This window comes from Drosophila innubila, chromosome X, assembly GCF_004354385.1.
Source record: "Drosophila innubila isolate TH190305 chromosome X, UK_Dinn_1.0, whole genome shotgun sequence".
NCBI lineage: Eukaryota > Metazoa > Arthropoda > Insecta > Diptera > Drosophilidae > Drosophila > Drosophila innubila.
In genome coordinates, this window is record NC_047626.1 from 22591683 (window position 1) to 22608347 (window position 16665).

General features: G+C 42.5%; 5 protein-coding genes across 5 annotated transcripts; 2 read left to right on the forward strand and 3 right to left on the reverse strand.

Annotated features, from left to right (window-relative positions):
• Positions 1-16: 16 nt before the first annotated feature.
• LOC117793843 (mitosis initiation protein fs(1)Ya) lies at positions 17-2505 on the reverse strand. Its single transcript, XM_034634266.1, has 2 exons — positions 2373-2505; positions 17-2308 (listed from the first exon to the last, which is right to left on the reverse strand). The coding sequence occupies exons 1-2, from the start codon at positions 2502-2504 to the stop codon at positions 74-76; spliced, it is 2367 nt and encodes a 788-aa protein (XP_034490157.1). The 5' UTR covers position 2505; the 3' UTR covers positions 17-73.
• A 728-nt stretch (positions 2506-3233) lies between these two features.
• On the reverse strand, positions 3234-6488 carry LOC117788834 (putative ATP-dependent RNA helicase SoYb). Its single transcript, XM_034627724.1, has 3 exons — positions 6022-6488; positions 4069-5946; positions 3234-3997 (listed from the first exon to the last, which is right to left on the reverse strand). Exons 1-3 carry the CDS (start codon positions 6295-6297, stop codon positions 3362-3364), a joined length of 2790 nt encoding a protein of 929 aa, XP_034483615.1. The 5' UTR covers positions 6298-6488; the 3' UTR covers positions 3234-3361.
• A 240-nt stretch (positions 6489-6728) lies between these two features.
• LOC117793565 (activating signal cointegrator 1 complex subunit 2) lies at positions 6729-9350 on the forward strand. The gene is made up of 6 exons (XM_034633918.1): positions 6729-6750; positions 6835-6926; positions 6987-7147; positions 7206-7811; positions 7873-8151; positions 8215-9350. Exons 2-6 carry the CDS (start codon positions 6846-6848, stop codon positions 9245-9247), a joined length of 2160 nt encoding a protein of 719 aa, XP_034489809.1. The 5' UTR covers positions 6729-6750; positions 6835-6845; the 3' UTR covers positions 9248-9350.
• A 716-nt stretch (positions 9351-10066) lies between these two features.
• LOC117788397 (acidic repeat-containing protein) lies at positions 10067-13155 on the reverse strand. The gene is made up of 6 exons (XM_034627164.1): positions 13063-13155; positions 12706-13000; positions 12539-12625; positions 11607-12470; positions 10660-11002; positions 10067-10598 (listed from the first exon to the last, which is right to left on the reverse strand). Exons 1-6 carry the CDS (start codon positions 13153-13155, stop codon positions 10253-10255), a joined length of 2028 nt encoding a protein of 675 aa, XP_034483055.1. The 3' UTR covers positions 10067-10252.
• A 640-nt stretch (positions 13156-13795) lies between these two features.
• LOC117790739 (WW domain-binding protein 11) lies at positions 13796-16248 on the forward strand. The gene is made up of 5 exons (XM_034630288.1): positions 13796-13961; positions 14036-14161; positions 14223-14320; positions 14384-15603; positions 15679-16248. Exons 1-5 carry the CDS (start codon positions 13898-13900, stop codon positions 15884-15886), a joined length of 1716 nt encoding a protein of 571 aa, XP_034486179.1. The 5' UTR covers positions 13796-13897; the 3' UTR covers positions 15887-16248.
• The last annotated feature ends 417 nt before the right edge of the window (positions 16249-16665 follow it).

Genomic DNA, 16665 nt, shown 5'->3' on the forward strand with positions numbered 1-16665 from the left:
ATTGAAACAGCTTTTTAAATTCGAAAATACATACTTGATTTATTAGATACATAAAGATTGTGAAAGATACATATTAATAATTATTGCGCATGCGTTCAATGGGTTTCCTTGGTTGAATACGCAAACGCTTCGACGAACTGGCTGGAGACGTGTGACCTCTATCTCTATATTGATTGTCCAGCGTTTGAGTTCGTTTACGTTTCATGCTCTGTATATCTTCAGCATCATCTTGGGAGTGAATGGTGCGCACCAATGAACCGGCAATGGAGGCACAACGTCGGATTAAAGAGCCCGATGTGCTGTTAGTGCTAGTGTTTTCCTTGTCCACACTGCGATCCGTTTTTAGAGTCGCCGGCAAACGCATGACCGATGACATGAGTGACCAGAGTCGTCCTGGTTCCGACTGTGAGACAGCAGTTGTGGACTTCTTATCATTATGCGTGGATGCGCTGTTTGGCAAGAACACCTCATCGTCGCTTTCCACATCCTGTACACAACTGAAGGCTTTTTGATTGTAGCACACTCGCAACGGCGGACGAGCACGCGGTCCCAGTGGACGTGACACCGGCGGTTGTAGTTTCTTGGGCGAGAACTGACCGCTCAGCTGGCGCGGCACAATTTGCTGTCGACGACGCTCCTTGTTGGTGGCTTCAGCGGTTGGGCTGCCGGGATCGGTGGTTGGGGTGGTGCTGGGATTAGGCGTATAAAAGATTTCCTTTTCCTCTTGTATGGATTCATCGCTTTGTCCGTGTCCTGGTCTTGTGTGCACCTCAATCTTGTGCGGTGTCTCGAATTTGATAAGCTTCTTATTGATAACAGCGCCTGGAATGCGTGTAATTGGTGTTATGGGAGGCATTGCACAAATAGCCGATCCCGATGCCACTCCCACTCCTGATGCAATGCCCTGCTGTAGATTGGCACTCAATTCGGCAGTTGATGAGGTGATGATCTCCACGCTCTCACATGAATTGTAAACGGTGCTCGTGGTGCTCGCGTTTGTTGTGGAGGTGGAGACGGAGACGGGCAAGGATCCGCTCCTGCCGTGCTGTGTGCGTGTTATGATTATCGATTCGGTGGTCAGCTTCTGGGCTGACAGCAAGATCTGGTATGGCTCTGTGCTGGTCGAGCTCTGCTCTCGTTGCGCCTCCATGCTGGCCTCGCTCTGTGTGCGTCGCACGACGGGGGATAAACGCAGATCCAAGGCGGAGCCGACATCGGGCGTGTTATTCTCGCTGAGATCGAGACGGATGCGTCGCTGGGTAGCTTGGGTGGCCAGCATGCCAATGCCGTGCTCCACAAAGGCCTTCTGTATGCTCTTGGACATGACCTGACGCAGTGGTGTCACAGCACTCATCTTGCCACGTCCACTGACCTTCCATGGACGTTGTTGGGGCTGTTGAGGCGGCTGTTGGATGGCCAGGTGGCTGTTGTCCGTGATGGCAGCTGGTGTGTTGTGCTCATCCAGCACATAGCCACTGTGGTAGATGCTGGACAAGTGAGCAGAGCCAGCAGTACCACTGCCAGTGGCATTGAAGGTGAGTGCCTCCTTTGGCTTGGCAATCACACTGCAAACCTGCAAAGGCGTTGATGTCGACCTTATAATCTTGCCCTTGTCCTGGTGCACCATGTCTGGCGGTGCAGCCAACTGTCCAATGCTGCGGCGCTGTTGGCCAGACAAGTTAACGCTGTCCGAGGACAGATTGCGTATGGAGGATACGCTAAACTCCTCCTGTGCAAGGCGACTCTTGGCCTTCCAGCGGAGATTGAACAGCGATATGGGCGTTAGATTCAAATGCTGTTGCTGATGATAATGCTGCGTCTCGTTCAGATCTTTGGCAATGCTTGGAGAGGTTTGTGTGGATATTGTGTTGGCAGCGACTGTTGCCTTTTTCACCGTTACCTTCGAGGCATCCGTATCGCAGCTGCGATTCTGCTCCAAGCTGCCGGCACTGCAGTTGTGTGCCAGATCCACACACTTGCTGAACTCAAGCAGATCATCGATCTTCGTGTACTGTCGCTGACACTTGCGACAACGCAGGGGCAAATGGACGCTCTCAATATGCGCCAACAGCTCGGCGTACATCTCCTCACGGAGTGTCAGCGGCTTCTGCTCGCAGATCGGACAGAACACATATATGGTTGTTGGTTTGACATCAACTCCCTCTCCCTCTTCATCTTTCTCTCCCTCTCCATCCATTTTCGCCTGCTGTCCCATTGGCTGGCTTACAGCAATGGCGTGCATATCGAACTGATGCTTTTGGCGGCATTTGGCGCAGCAGAAAATGCGCTTACAAATACGACACTTGGCCTGTACAAATGCAATTGTTATTTTAATATTACATAGATATATACGATTAATTCACACTTCTAACCTCATCCATAAAACGCATGTCTAGCTGATCTAATTGCAATAAAACGAAATACAAAAAAAAATTTAAATTAAACTTTTCATGACGCACGCCCCCGTACACACCAATTACAACGGTTCTTTTGCATCCATGCATTTCGATCAAATTGAACGGATATTACGCCGATTCGATAACTTTTGAAGTCTATCATAAGTTACACAAATTCAAAATCGAATATTTCGAAAGAAATAAAATGATCACAATCTGTATACGTGCGCAATTTAAATTTTGTTTAGTTTTTTTGCAATAATTTGGCACAAAATTAATGATATAATGAAAAAATTTAGTTCGAAATTAGAAAGTTCATTGTGCCTCAGGAGGAGAAGTTGTTTAATTTTGGAAATTGATCCCAATGTAAAAATCTTGTTTTTCGAAAATTCAAGATCTCAAATCTCAAATTTCAAATTTGAATCAGTTTATTATGTCTTATGTTAAAAGGTTTCTTAGTATAAAACATTACTTAAACATTAAAAAAAAATGCATTGGTACCTTTTCCCGAAATGGTTGTTTCGGGACGTCGCTGATAAAATTAAAATGTTGATACACTCATTTGAAAATGGAAGCACTCTTAATCACTTACATTTATTATGGATATCTTAAAATACAACAAAAAATGTTTAGTTCCATATTTTGTATAAGTACATATTGGGAAGAAACGAATGAAAATGTATTTAATGATTTTTTACATTCATTTAGATTGGTACACTTATCATACAACACATTTTTAAACCATTATTAAGATATGATCGCATACATTATGGTTAAAATTTTAAAACTAAAAATGCATTATTATTTTTTTTTTTTTTTTTTTTTTTTTTTGATTGGCACACTTATTAAAGGCATTTTCTTGGATAGATACGCATAAACTTTTAAAAATTAAAATGGCTTTTTGTATTTCTTTGGAAATTGAGGTTTGCTTTCGAAAACATTTGCAAAGTTCTGGTTGCATTTGGTCAACACTTACTATTCGAAATCGGTTTGAGTGTGTCCTCAAACAAATCTTGCAAACGCATCATAACATTATCATCGATGTGTACTGGCATATTATTGACCACTAGACTTTTCATGTCATTGCCAGCATCGTCATATACATTTTTCACGAAACGCACATCATTGAAATCAAAGTCGACTTCGGCCCTATAAACACGCAAAGGTTTTTTAACGTGCAGCCTACTGAAATGCTTGCGTACCAAATTCTTGGCATCCTCAGGCCAAATCCGATCCATATTGAGGGGCATCAGACCGGTGATGCGCAGTTCGGTGGCCTCAAAGCTATGCTTAGTGAAGGACTCATCGCATACCCATAAATCGCATGATTTCACTTCAGCAGTATCCCGGCCACTATCTACCTGTTTCACTTTAATAATATTCGAATCCACTTGGATCACTACGATACGCTGATATTGATTATTGAACTTGACAATGCACACATCACCGGGTTTTGGATTGAGATGATTGCGCCGGTTACTGGATTCCTGATAATGCTCTTGAATTTTCTTGCCCAACTCGGTGATCGGAATGAGGCCCATATAATAAGACTTTATCTCAAATTTAGTCAGCTTTACAACTAGTTGGGATGGCGAAACGATCTGAAAGAATTTCAAAAGTATTATACATCAAATACAACTTCACAGAGTTAATGGAAAGATTTAACACTTACGGATATTATATGGAATTGGATTTCATAATTCTTTGGAAAAGCTATTGGTTGCATGATTTCATCATGCCACAAATGATGGCGATATCGGCAAGAGAGACGCCAGCATTCCCCATAGACGGACAGTTGCTGGCAGAATGACTGCTGATTGCGACACGATTCGGATAGGTTACAGTTCAGCGATAGCCATGTTATCCAGTTTCCCGGCACAACACGATCATGCTTGAGCATAAAATCACAAATGTGCCACATTTGTTCGAGATCTCTTTCGCCCGTGCCCAAGAATACAGTTGATGTGGCCTTTTTTAAGTTCGTTGGCGCCTTGTAATTGCCATAAAATAGGCTGAATCGCGTCCTAAAACGTGACCAGTTTCTGGCAGGCGTATAGTGAACCAAACGATCTACCCGATCGCCTCGCAACTTGGGTACAGCTTCATCCGTGACAATTAGGACTTTTGATCTGTGCCTTTGGCACCATTGTTCGTACAACAGCATTCCGTGGGTATCAAAAATGATGATACTTTTAATACTTGCGGCCAAAAGCAGTAAGCCAAGTTGATCGGCTTCCTTTTTTGTGTGGCATGCCAGGACAACACGTTCCTCATTCAATTTCATGGCTTTGAGCAATTTAATAATATCCTGTTCGCATCTTTCCGCGTCGGTGGTCAGTATGTCTAGCTTGACACCACCGTAAATGGTCGCCTCCAAGGCATCCTCGAGCACGAGAAGCACATCTGGCATTTTAGGCAGTAAACGCTGCATTATTCCATTGCTCCAAAGACGACTGACGATCATCAGTTGTGTGTAATCCTTCCCGATGCGAAGATAGCTGAAGAGCCATTCAATCAATTTGTCACAGTCCATGCGGCGACAACGCCACATATGACACAGATCATCAATGGCCACACATCGTATGGCCGATGGATTAAAGATTGGCGTATCCTTGCCATTCAAATCGCTGAGTTGAAGCATTAGTTCAACGGTGGTCAACAATATGCCGCATGGATGTCGCACCAATTGTCCAGTGACCGCATTAACATCGCTACGCTCGAAGAGCGTAACCACTCGATCCATGTTGCCAGGGGACTTGCTGGTCAGGCTAACACACCATCTGGCAATCTCTTTGCCCTTCGCTCCACTTGCACACAATATGATGCAGCTGGGTCCAAAGTCATTCGTATTATTGTCACGTTGTAGTGCCTCCTCCGTGAATCTATGACACAACCAGGGCAAGTAGCACCAAGTCTTGCCGGACTGCTGCTGGCCAACCACGCACAGGGATCGACCTTGTGCCACGTGTGGCCAGGCAAAGCGCTGTACGCTCTTGGCACGCTTCTCGCCAATGTTTAAGCTCATCATGGCCTTTATAATATCGGAGTGAAGTGTGGTCACTTGCGATACATTAAAGCAAGTCTCCTGCCTATGGACACTCTGGGCATAAACCCCAAAGTCGGTATATGTGTACACTCTTTTTGTGTCAGTTTTCATTTGATCTGGAGATTCGGATTTGGATGTGACAGAGACAATGCTGTCTTCGGATGAAGTGCTATTATCAGTCAAACTTGGTGACTTTGTTGATGGTGTCATTTGTGTTCCATTTACTGCTGTCTTCTGAGTGGATGTAGTGCATCTTTCTATTACTGGCACCGTTGCAGGCGGGGATGTAGTTTCCTTAATTTTAGTCTCTTTCGCAGCTGACGATCTTATTACTATCACATGTGTCTCTCTCTCTGTTGTTTTTCGAATCAGTGTTTGTATACGTTTTTGAAAGACATGCGGCAACGGTTCTGTAGAGTGTATCAACAAGTCGACGTTGACAGCTTCACACTCCGCCAGAGGCGACAACATATCATCAGACAGGACCAACACAGCATTCAGCAACTGCCAGAATTAAACCATTAAATATATATATATACATATCAATATAAATGTTCGAGTGTATCTCTCAAGACTTACGCCTTTGGTCCACAAGTTCACAATCATGTGGAGCATATGGTTGGGTCTGTTTAACAATAAACAGGCGACGCTGCGCTTGCCCAGTTGCTTCATTATATTCTCCGCTTCATCGGCATGCTCACAGACCACAGCAATGGAATAGTTATTGAAATCTTTGGTTTTTATGTTCTTGGCCACAAAATCATAACTAAATTCTTTAGATTTGGGCGTCACATAATCATATTTAACGCCATCGTATTTATAGGAGCTAACTTCATTATTTATCTGTTCCTCCATCGTGTTCAATACTGCGTGCTCATTAAAATTTGCTTTATTATCGAAATTTGATCCGTCGCCTTTGACTGTTGGTTTCGATAATTCACGAAAATAAACAAACTTTTTAAATGCGCGGATAATATTGTTAATCGAATTATTATCCAGGTGTCAGATTAACAGTGGTGCTTTTCGAATTCAATGTTAAAGTTCAGATCAAGGTGATATCAAGTGCTTATCGAAATGGCGCCGATAGAGACAGCCAGTAAAGTGCTACTAGTGCTAACCAGGGCTGCCAGAATATATTTATGCTCTATAGCATCGGGCAATCTATGACTTTTTTTTACTGCTTTTAATAAAATATATGTATTTAGAACAAGATTATAGTTACAATTAAACTCTTTTTCTGATATTCACTACACCCACATATTTTTTGCTAATCAAAAGTTATGCTTATCGAAGTTTGAATTTATCGAAGTATATCGATAATTGTTGTGTTTTTTGTATCAGTTTCACCACATTTACAAATATTTTTTATTTATTTGCATTGCAACTTGCAAGGTTTCACAGTGATGGCGAATAAGATGCCGTTGGGCGTTTTGAAGCTACCGGCAGCTGCCTCCGATGGCGTCAGGCGACAGGTTCCTGCACTTGTAAGAATCGTTGAAATAAATCATAACAATCAACTATAAATTGTGATGGGAATATTTTAGGATATACATTGGATAACACGGGATAAGCCCTTCACCAACTACATATGCATGCTAAGCTCCTATGGTAGTTACAAGAGTGGCGCCGCCTTGGAGGAGTGGCAGCATGTGGCCACCAGTTGTCTACAGGATTTCGAATTCCTACTTCATCTGAGTCATCACGAGTAAGTGCTGGACGATGCCAGATGTGCACATCTAATTAATGCTATTGTCGTTCCGCAGATTCTGGTCATATATGGTGTATCACAAGTCGGCAATGGGTGCTGTTGTCACATTCCTGCAACGGGCCAATCCCTACTACAGAGTGGACATGGATGCATCTGCGAGTAGCGAGCTAATCAATGCCAAGTTGCTCTACGGCCAACTGTTGAATCACGTGGTACGCCTGATAATGCGTCTGCTCACTGAGATGGAGTCGGATACGGAATGGATAGCGCCGGAGCATCACAGCTCGTTGTTATATACAAACTATTTAATATCAGTCCCGCTACTCTGTGATCTGGTTATTGCTGTGGGCGATGCGGATGAGCAGAACTTAAAGGTGTTGGAACAGATCTTTATGACGGTCATGCACATTCAGCCAAATTACATGAATGATTTTAAGGAAGGATTGGCATTCTATGACAATGCCTTTCTCAGCATGCAGATTCAAGTGGAGAACGAGGGCTGTGAAGGTGCCGGCGGTGGTGCACTGCTTGATCCCGATGCCGATACACCATATGATGATGTTGTCCTATTCGCTTTGGACTGTGCCTATACCCTGCGCCTATTCCTTCAGCTTTGCCCCTCGCTCCTGTCCGCCTGCGAACAACTGAAACTTGTGCAGAGGTGAGAGATCTTTAACCACGATACATTCTTTATCCTGTTGTTAATGCCATTCTTCCTGCAGCATTGCCAACTTCTATGATCTGACCATTCCGATGCTATATAGAAATATATTTATGATCAACGCCAAGGCGAGTTCACTGCTTTGGCTAAACGAGGCGCGACAGCAGTTCCTCAACGTTGTGCGTAGTATAACCAGAGCACAGCTGGACTCTCGACGTGGACAGGAGCTGGTGGAACTGCTGCAGGAGTGCCTCTCAGCACAGACCTTTGTGGTGGACTATCAACGCCAGTATCCAGTGGAGCACGATATTAATGTGCTACTGCAGAGTTGTCCCAATATGTGAGTAACTTGACATAAACTTGTCGACTCCAGACCCCACAATAATTGTATTCCCAATCACAGCAAACACTACAAGGTGGACTTTGTGATAGCTGGCTACCAGAAAGCGCTTAGCTCCTGCACCAGCGGTGTCATCGCGGATGAACTGGTCAGCAGTCTGAACTCGGATGACGAGCTGGAGAGTGTTTCACAAGCGGCCGTGCTGCCAACCGTCGCCACAGTTGAAACTGGCAGTAATCGTGATCTTGATCTGGAGGCTACCGCCGTTTTGGATGTATTGCCGGATTTGGGTACAGGATTCATTCGACGGGTGCTGACACGCTATGATAATAGTGAGCAGGCGATAGCGGCCATACTTGATGAGAACCTACCGCCTGATCTTATTCATATGGATCGACAGGAGGTATTCATTCCAGCCGACCCGCAGGACAAATTACAGCGTCAAACCGGTGTGCGTCATTTCAATGTGCACGATGGCGATCGCTACGATGTCCTCACCCAAGACAATCCGCAGTGCATAATCAAGCAGGGCAAGGGACTACCCGGTGCACCTCGCAATGCTGAGCAGCTCCTGGACGACAAGCGTGATATTGGTCAATTGAAGCAGCGCTATCAGCAATATGCCTTGGTGGAGGAAACACCCGATGAGGCTGGCGGAGCGGAATACGACGACGAGTATGACGATAGCTATGAGGCGATAAATGACGGACAGGCGCCACCGGTTAGTTTGCTCCGTGCTAAACTGCAACAGGCATCGGCAACCAGTAGCGCTTATGAGGCACAGGATGCATCGGACGATGACCGGGATGACGATGACGGGCCGGACAGTGATCAGGAGCGTAATGCCAATGGAAACTCCAAGCGTACCGACTTCTGTGAGAATCCGGAGGTGGTACGTGCCCGCTATCAACAACGGCAAATGGCCAAGTACGGTCAGCGGGCACAGAACGATGTGGTGGGTGCACCCAAGGGTCAAGGTCAAACACAACAAACCACTCGCAATCGTGGCCAAAAGGAGGCACACAAATCATCGCGGGCCAATCACAATCGCAAAGCGGGAGCTGCCTTCAAGCGCAGCAAGGGCATGTTGTCCTAAACTAAATTATTATCTGATCGATCCATTAAATCTGAATATTAAGTACTTTCTGTATATCTGTCGTCAAATAAAACTGCTAAGATCAGGGAACGCAATGACTATATCTTTTAAAATAAAAATAATTTGTTGATTTTTATCAATAAATTCATAAAAACTCTTATTTTTTTATCTAAGTTAAAAAACATGAAAGAACTCTTATTTTGAATTTGTTATGATAAATGAATGTAAATATCTTTACTTCGAATAGTAACATAAATATATCTCTGGTTCAAAAGATATTTGAATATCATTTTTATTAAAAATATTGAAAAAAGGACTTACACATGTACATACATACATGTATAGTATTAGGATTGTGAAATCGTTTTAAATCGTTTTTTTTTTTATAGTTTCTTATAGCAATATAATCGACAGTTGCCTTTTTTTTAGTGTTATTATTGATAATGATTGTGTAAACTTTTTGAAAAGATTCTCAATCAAGATCCTCTTCGTATCGCTGGTCGCGCCCCAAAAACTTAGGTGTGGAGAAACGAAATATTGGATTGATTGCCTACAATTAGAATCTAAAAGTTACCTAAAATATGGAAATCTATTAATCTATTTACATGTAAAGTACCGTAAGGTAGCTAAAAAATAATAAAAACTAATTCACGTTCCCAATATATTAACATGGTCTCATTTTTAAATAAAAATTGTATTGTAATTATTATAAATTTTTGTTATTTACATTCAAATTAAATGTTAAAATTAATTTATTTAAAAAAAAAATTGAATTTAACATGCTTTCTTTACGACAATTCTATTAAAAATAATATGGGATTTTTTCATTCATTCAGATAGTTTTCGTTTATTGGGTTTAATATTTTTAACTCAATTTGTATTTGCGATCTCTAACTGGAAGCCTTGTTCATTGTATTTTGCCTTTCATTGTAAAGCTCGTCTTAAATGGAGTTACATACCGATTAATATTACAAAAAAAAATTATTTGAAAATAAATATAAAGCATTAGTTAGAAGCCGTCTGTTGCAGTTGCTCCTTGTATTGGACGTTAAGTGCCCGCATCTTGGAGCTGTGGCTGCTCTCCTCGTTTTTTGTGTAGTTGGCTTGAACGAACTTCTTATAGGGCGTCACCAGCTGATCGGTGAGGGAGAGATTATGGGCGTATTCGACGTTGCAAGTCTCCACGTTCACCTCGAACTGACAGTAATGACACCGCAGCCGCTGATCCTCGCACTCAAACTTCATAATACCAAAGGAGCGACCACGACACAGAAGACAAGTGTATTTGTAGTTCGAATTGCAATCATCAATCTGCGGCAGCTCCGGCAACAAAGATTTGGCGCGATAAGCCCTGCATTAAATGTGAAATATTTTAACTGATAAATCTGGTAAGGATTACACATTTCACTTACCATTTGCGACAGTTGTCGCCATGTCCTGTCTCACCATGGTAGACAAAGGCGGCGGCATGACACATCTCATGGAGCAGCGCCTTCACCAGTACTCCAGGATACTTCATTTGCTGCCAGAGAATAATACGCGAAACTCGCTGACCACTGGAATCAAAGCCATGGACAATGCTACTCAGTGTATTCATTGAGTTCTTCCACACAATACTAGAACGCAGACCACAATAGAAGACTGTGTGATTGAGCGCATTGAACAAGGTCTTGGCCAGCTTTGTCTTGGACACCTCAAAGTCGCGCTGCCGATAATCCACAGCAAGTGGATGACACATGTTAAGAGGCGTTTCGGCTATGAAAACAATAAATCCAAAAAGTAAATAATACTGAACAAAAAATAATATATCTTAAATTATATATTAACATACTACCAAATTATACCATTTCAATTTAAACTTTAAATATTTCTTGAAGGACATGTGATATATCATATGAAAGGTATTGAATCATAGAATAAGAATAGTTTTAAAAATTCCTAATACACCACAAGGTTCAAAAGATATTCAACTTAACTTTAATTTTTTGGTTTCCAAAATAAAAGTTACGGTATAACTCTTATTGGCAACTTTTAAAATAAAAAACGAAAATAATTTTTATTTGTTTGTTTTTATTGAAAAAATCCAAAATAAGTGTTATTTCGCAACTTTTAAATAAAAAATTGGAAATAATTGTTAAATAGCAATTTTTATTTTAAATCTTATAACAGTTAACAGCATAACAGTTGCTAGATCTCGTTAGTAATGTTAAGGCCTTACCTGAATTTGAGTTTTCAATTTAATCCCATACATCTCTTAAACTTTATCTTTCTTTTTTCTGGCTTTTCTTAATCAAGTTATTCTTTTGAAAGTTAGTTCTAGAATTTTAAATTAATTATGATTTTATTTAGAAATACTCACATCTTAGTGAATCCAAGAAGCTGTAATAGCCCGCACAGGGATCCAGCAAGGTGTGAATCTTCTTGTGTTGCTGGCAGTTACGTGTGCGTTGCTCCTCCCTTGGTAAACTACTTAGATCGATGGGCTCTTTGATATGCTGAGGTGTCTGAGTCTCAAAGCAGTTGGCATTGGCACGTTGCACAATGTCGTCTATGAGCAGCATTTTCATCTCGTTGGATATTTCGGATCCCAGCCTTTTGAGCAGAGATGGCATTGGACTAGCACAGAGTTTTGTTGTCGCTTTTGATTGCACACTGCTGCTGGTTGCCCATAGACGACTGGTCTGCGTGGGAGGGTTGTCGTTCTCATCCATGTGATTGTCCTGAAGCTCATAGTTGGCCATTGGATTGTAGAGACGGCGCTGTGCCGGCATTAAGCCCAGAAACTTATTCAGTCGCGTCTTCAGCTCACTGTCATATTCGACAGCAGGATCCGATGTCGGCTCGCTGCTGACAATGGCCACAGATTGCCTCAAGTCCAGATAGATGATGGTATCCGTTTCAGCCATGGAGCTCGAGTTGTTGCTGCTGCTACAGCAGCTACTGTGAAATGATAAGCGACGCTGTTTACGTTTGGGCTCAACGTGATCCTGCTCATTGTAATCCTCGTCATCAGCGTCATCATCGTCATCGTCATCGTCATCGTCTTCATCTTCATCTTCGTGATCTCCAAAGTCGGGATCATTGCAATTATCTACGCTCAGCTCGTTCGACGACGAGTAATCAAACTTATGGTCCATGCGTTGACGCACAGCTCTTCCACTGCGTGTGGTTATCACTGGCAACGAATCCACCTCTGGACTCAGATCCGATGTGTCATTAGGAGCTGTGTGTAAATTGGTAAACATATGAAGTATATCGAAAGATGTTCATATGTAAGATTATAATACTCACATTGCTTCTCCTTGCTCTTTGGGCGGCATTCGTGTTTGCGCTTGATTGGAGTACTTACACGTTTATCCATAATACTTGGCCCAGTTGCTAGTGTTGAGATATACGTAGTAATTGTTTGTTGTTTATATGTTGAATGTTATTGTCGTGAATCTGGCACAACAACTTACGGCTGCCATTGGTGTCGCTGTCGCTGTCGTTGTCGCTGTCGGTTTCTGGTATCGTATTTGTATCAGAATCCCAATCCAAGATCTGTACGTCCGAATCTGAGTTCAAATCTGATGGCCTGAGGAAGCTTGTCTCTGACGGGGCATCTGAAGTATCCACAACGACAATATAGTCCAACGACGAGTTCGAGTCCGATTCCGATTCCAAACTCGTGTCGTCACAATTGTCCACATCAACATCACCTGCTGTTTGGGGCATTCTGCACGAGAGATCGTGAGTGGCGTCTGCCAATTGGGGCTGTGCGTTTGAATAGTTGTTGATCAATCGACAATTGATTACTTACATATTTGGTTACTTACCACACACGAATCACACTCATCGTCATCGCTGGCGATATTTAAATACTCGAATGCTTCTATGACGCTATTGGAATGCGAAATATCATCAGACATTTTATATTTTGCCGGCAATAGAGTTGAATCGAATCGTTTGGATTATGGGTCTATTGAACTAGTCCCTAAAGTGAACGAACGAACTAAATCCCTGATTTTAGTTCATTTAGTTCAGTGACTAGAATTCTAATATATTCTAATATAATAATAATAATTCAGTGAATAGATCCACTAAGCAAATAACCTATAGAGAAGTTATTTTAAACAACGATCCCAATAGATCCCAAATTAGCTGTTTCAGTGATCGAAAAGTGCCGTTGTTTTTCGGCACGGCTGCCCATTCAGTAAAAATTTTCGATTTGATTTTTTTACTTAAAATCTAAGTACATTTCCTGAGTTTTTGTACCTTTTTCAATTTATTTCTAGTTATTTGTTAGAATTTTATTGATTTTTTGATATGTATATATATATATTATTTTTAGAATTAAATTTTCTAAATTCTCTTCCTGACGAACTTGAAACCGTCATTAAAATGCTTACCTTCATTTTGTCTAGGTTCAAATTTAGAATTTTTATCAAATTTATGAATTTTTTTATCGAGTTTTTTGCGTTTTTAAATTTGAATTTTTTATCAGTGATGGGCGACAATATCGACAAAAGAAGTTGAGCATCGATAACATTTCGCATTGCACAGCACTGCCTTGTGCTTTCGTTTTGCAGCACTCGTGTATTGTAGTCAAAACGCCGCAGAGCGATTTAATAAAATTTGTTAAAATCATTTAATAAACAATAACACATCAAAATGGGGCGACGCTCCATAAATACCACTAAAAGTGGCAAATATATGAATCCAACAGACCAAGCGCGTAAGTAACTCCAATACATGGTCTAATGGTATGTAATCCCACACCCACCCATACTTACATATATGTACACACAGGCAAGGAGGCACGCAAAAAGGAACTTAAGAAGAATAAACGACAGCGCCAAATGGTGCGGGCTGCAGTGCTGAAGAACAAGGATCCCTCACAGATATTGGAAGAGATGGAGAAGATCGACGAGATGGGTAAGTTGTGATATATGTTAACAGTTAACAGATGATTGGCATCCCCCTTGTTACCTGGCAGAATACAATGTGCTGCAGCCATCGCCACTTAATGAGAAGGTGCTACGGGATAAGCGCAAGAAGCTAAAGGAAACCTTTGACCGTGTCATGCGACTCTATGTAAGCGCAAACCTAATCAACAGCTAACCAGAATAATCAATAAACCATCTATCTATTCAACAGCATAATGATGAGCCCGAACATTGGGCGGAACTAAAACGTAAGGAGGTGGATTACGAGAAGAAGCGTCTGAAAAAGCAGCAATACTATGAGAGTGTCAAGCATGCGCAGAGTGTACAGATCGATGAGATTCCACTGCCAGCACCGGTGACAGCAGTCAATGCTAATTCTGGCAGTGCTACTGCAGGCAATAATCCCAATAGTGGTAGCAACAATAATATCGGCTTTCCAAGCGGCTCTGGTGGCATTCGTGTGCCGCCGCCTCCAATGACGCTAGCGCTCCCGCCCTTTGCCCCCGGTGCACCGCCGGGTGTGACAAAGAACAGTGAAAATGCAGGCGGTAATGAAATGCAGACTGATAAATTAAAGGAGGATGAGGATAAGGATTGGCTGGGTGTGCCACCAGGTCCGCCACCGGATCTATTTGCAATGACCGAGCTAGACTCGGATGCCGAGGGTAACACCGACTACGAGGGCGATGAGGAGTCAACCGCAACTAGTCCCAAATTGCAGCAGCGCATGCAGAACATTGATGACTTCATGAAGGAGATGGAACATGTCCACAAGCGCAAACATCGTAAGCTGCAGAATGATGCCGAACGTGACAAGGAACAAATTGAGCACAAAGACGACAAACATGACAGCGCTTCCGAGAGCAAATCTCCAGCTGCTCGGCGGCGTGGTAGCAGCCACAGTCACAGCAGTAGCAGCAGCAGTGATGACGAGGACGACGATGACGATGATGTGGACGATGATATGGGCTCCGATGGCGATGTCAAGCAGCCTGTCACCAAAGAGTCAAGTAAGATACCACCTGTTGCCGCTGTGGTGCCAACAGTTCCAGCTCCGCCATCAGCTCCATCATTGCCTGCTATACCATTGCCACCAAGTGCGCCAGCGCCACCACAGATTCCTCAACTGCCGCATATGCGCGGCATTGCACCACCACCTGGCATTATGTTCCGACCACCACCTATGCGCCCGCCTGGTCCTGGTCTGCCTGGCTTTGGGCTGCGGATGCCGCCCGGACCGCCGCCAGGTTCGCGACCGCCACATGCTTTGGGACCCATGCCCCGAATGGGCATACGAATGCCACCCGGTCCGCCACCGGGATTGCCGCCACGTATGGCCGGACATCATGTCAAGCATGGCACTGCGAATTCGCTACCGATCAAAGACCAGGGCAAAGGTGTCACCACCATCACGGCAAAGCCTCAAATAAGGTATGTACAATTTGTTAACTTAGCTGCACAGCTGCCATCAAATAGTTTTATTTATTCGCCTTTCTTCTTCTTCAGAAACCTAAGTGCAGATGTCACCCGTTTCGTGCCCTCCACGTTGCGTGTAAAGCGCGAGGATCAGCGTCGGGCAGCGAGAACAAAGCATTTGGCGGGATCAAACGATGCTGGGGAACGGAACGTTCATGCACCGCCAGAGACACACAAGCCACCAACCAAGGACGATGCCTACCTGCAGTTCATGAACGAGATGCAGGGTCTCCTGTAGCACAAACACCACCAAGAACTAATGAGCTGCCTAGGAGCTTGTACATTAATTGCTTAGTTAAGATCTGATTATGTAGTCTAAGATAAACCAAGTTCATCAATGAAAAATTTAAACAATCTCCATCTGGTCGAAAGTCAGAGCTCCCATAAGGACTCCTCATTTTGTAGTACCGAAGACTATTATTATGCAGCGTGCGTAAATAGTTTGAAATTAGCAGTTTTAATTTTTATTTTATTTATACAGTAATGCCTGATAGCCCCCTGCCATTGTAATGCACTTGGAGAACTCTTCAAGCTTATTTAACTTTACTATGTTATTAATAACGAATTCAATGCCAGCTATCAATAGATGATTTTACTTAATATATTTTTCTCAGATCATTTGGTATTTTTGTAGCAAATCAGGAAAAAAATTAGATCAATAAGAAATTATAACGAAAATCGAATTGTTTGTCCCAACAATCTTTTAGACGGTATAATTGTGGCAAATATATAACATATTAAAAAAATGTGTTAGATCCCATAAACTTTCCAACTGGCTTCTATAGTCCTATAAGCGTAGGCTGGGAACAGTTTTAAATTTCGTGATAAATACAACGACCGTTCAATGCCATTTCATCGATGATGAATATCGACAATCCATCCCTAGTTTACTTGCGTAAAATTATGTGAAAGATTGCAAAAAATTCCAACGATACCGAATCGGTATAAAATACTAAATAGTTAAGTGTACAAATTGTTTCAGTAGTATTATTATTTTCAGATAGTAAAATTCGTTTG

Excerpts from the sequence above, each read along its gene's own strand:
- LOC117793843 (XM_034634266.1), bottom strand. The coding sequence starts at position 2,504 with ATGCATGGATGCAAAAGAACCGTTGTAATTGGTGTGTACGGGGGCGTG. Across the intron at positions 2,309-2,372 it reads ACATGCGTTTTATGGATGAG|GCCAAGTGTCGTATTTGTAA; the intron begins GTTAGAAGTGTG and ends GCATTTGTACAG.
- LOC117793565 (XM_034633918.1), top strand. The coding sequence starts at position 6,846 with ATGGCGAATAAGATGCCGTTGGGCGTTTTGAAGCTACCGGCAGCTGCC. Across the intron at positions 7,812-7,872 it reads CAACTGAAACTTGTGCAGAG|CATTGCCAACTTCTATGATC; the intron begins GTGAGAGATCTT and ends TTCTTCCTGCAG. Across the intron at positions 8,152-8,214 it reads CTGCAGAGTTGTCCCAATAT|CAAACACTACAAGGTGGACT; the intron begins GTGAGTAACTTG and ends TCCCAATCACAG.
- LOC117788397 (XM_034627164.1), bottom strand. The coding sequence starts at position 13,155 with ATGTCTGATGATATTTCGCATTCCAATAGCGTCATAGAAGCATTCGAG. Across the intron at positions 13,001-13,062 it reads ATGAGTGTGATTCGTGTGTG|CCCCAATTGGCAGACGCCAC; the intron begins GTAAGTAACCAA and ends TCAAACGCACAG. Across the intron at positions 11,003-11,606 it reads CTTCTTGGATTCACTAAGAT|CCGAAACGCCTCTTAACATG; the intron begins GTGAGTATTTCT and ends TTGTTTTCATAG.
- LOC117788834 (XM_034627724.1), bottom strand. The coding sequence starts at position 6,297 with ATGGAGGAACAGATAAATAATGAAGTTAGCTCCTATAAATACGATGGC. Across the intron at positions 5,947-6,021 it reads TGAACTTGTGGACCAAAGGC|TTGCTGAATGCTGTGTTGGT; the intron begins GTAAGTCTTGAG and ends TAATTCTGGCAG. Across the intron at positions 3,998-4,068 it reads TCCAATTCCATATAATATCC|ATCGTTTCGCCATCCCAACT; the intron begins GTAAGTGTTAAA and ends AAATTCTTTCAG.
- LOC117790739 (XM_034630288.1), top strand. The coding sequence starts at position 13,898 with ATGGGGCGACGCTCCATAAATACCACTAAAAGTGGCAAATATATGAAT. Across the intron at positions 14,321-14,383 it reads ACCGTGTCATGCGACTCTAT|CATAATGATGAGCCCGAACA; the intron begins GTAAGCGCAAAC and ends TCTATTCAACAG. Across the intron at positions 15,604-15,678 it reads ACGGCAAAGCCTCAAATAAG|AAACCTAAGTGCAGATGTCA; the intron begins GTATGTACAATT and ends CTTCTTCTTCAG.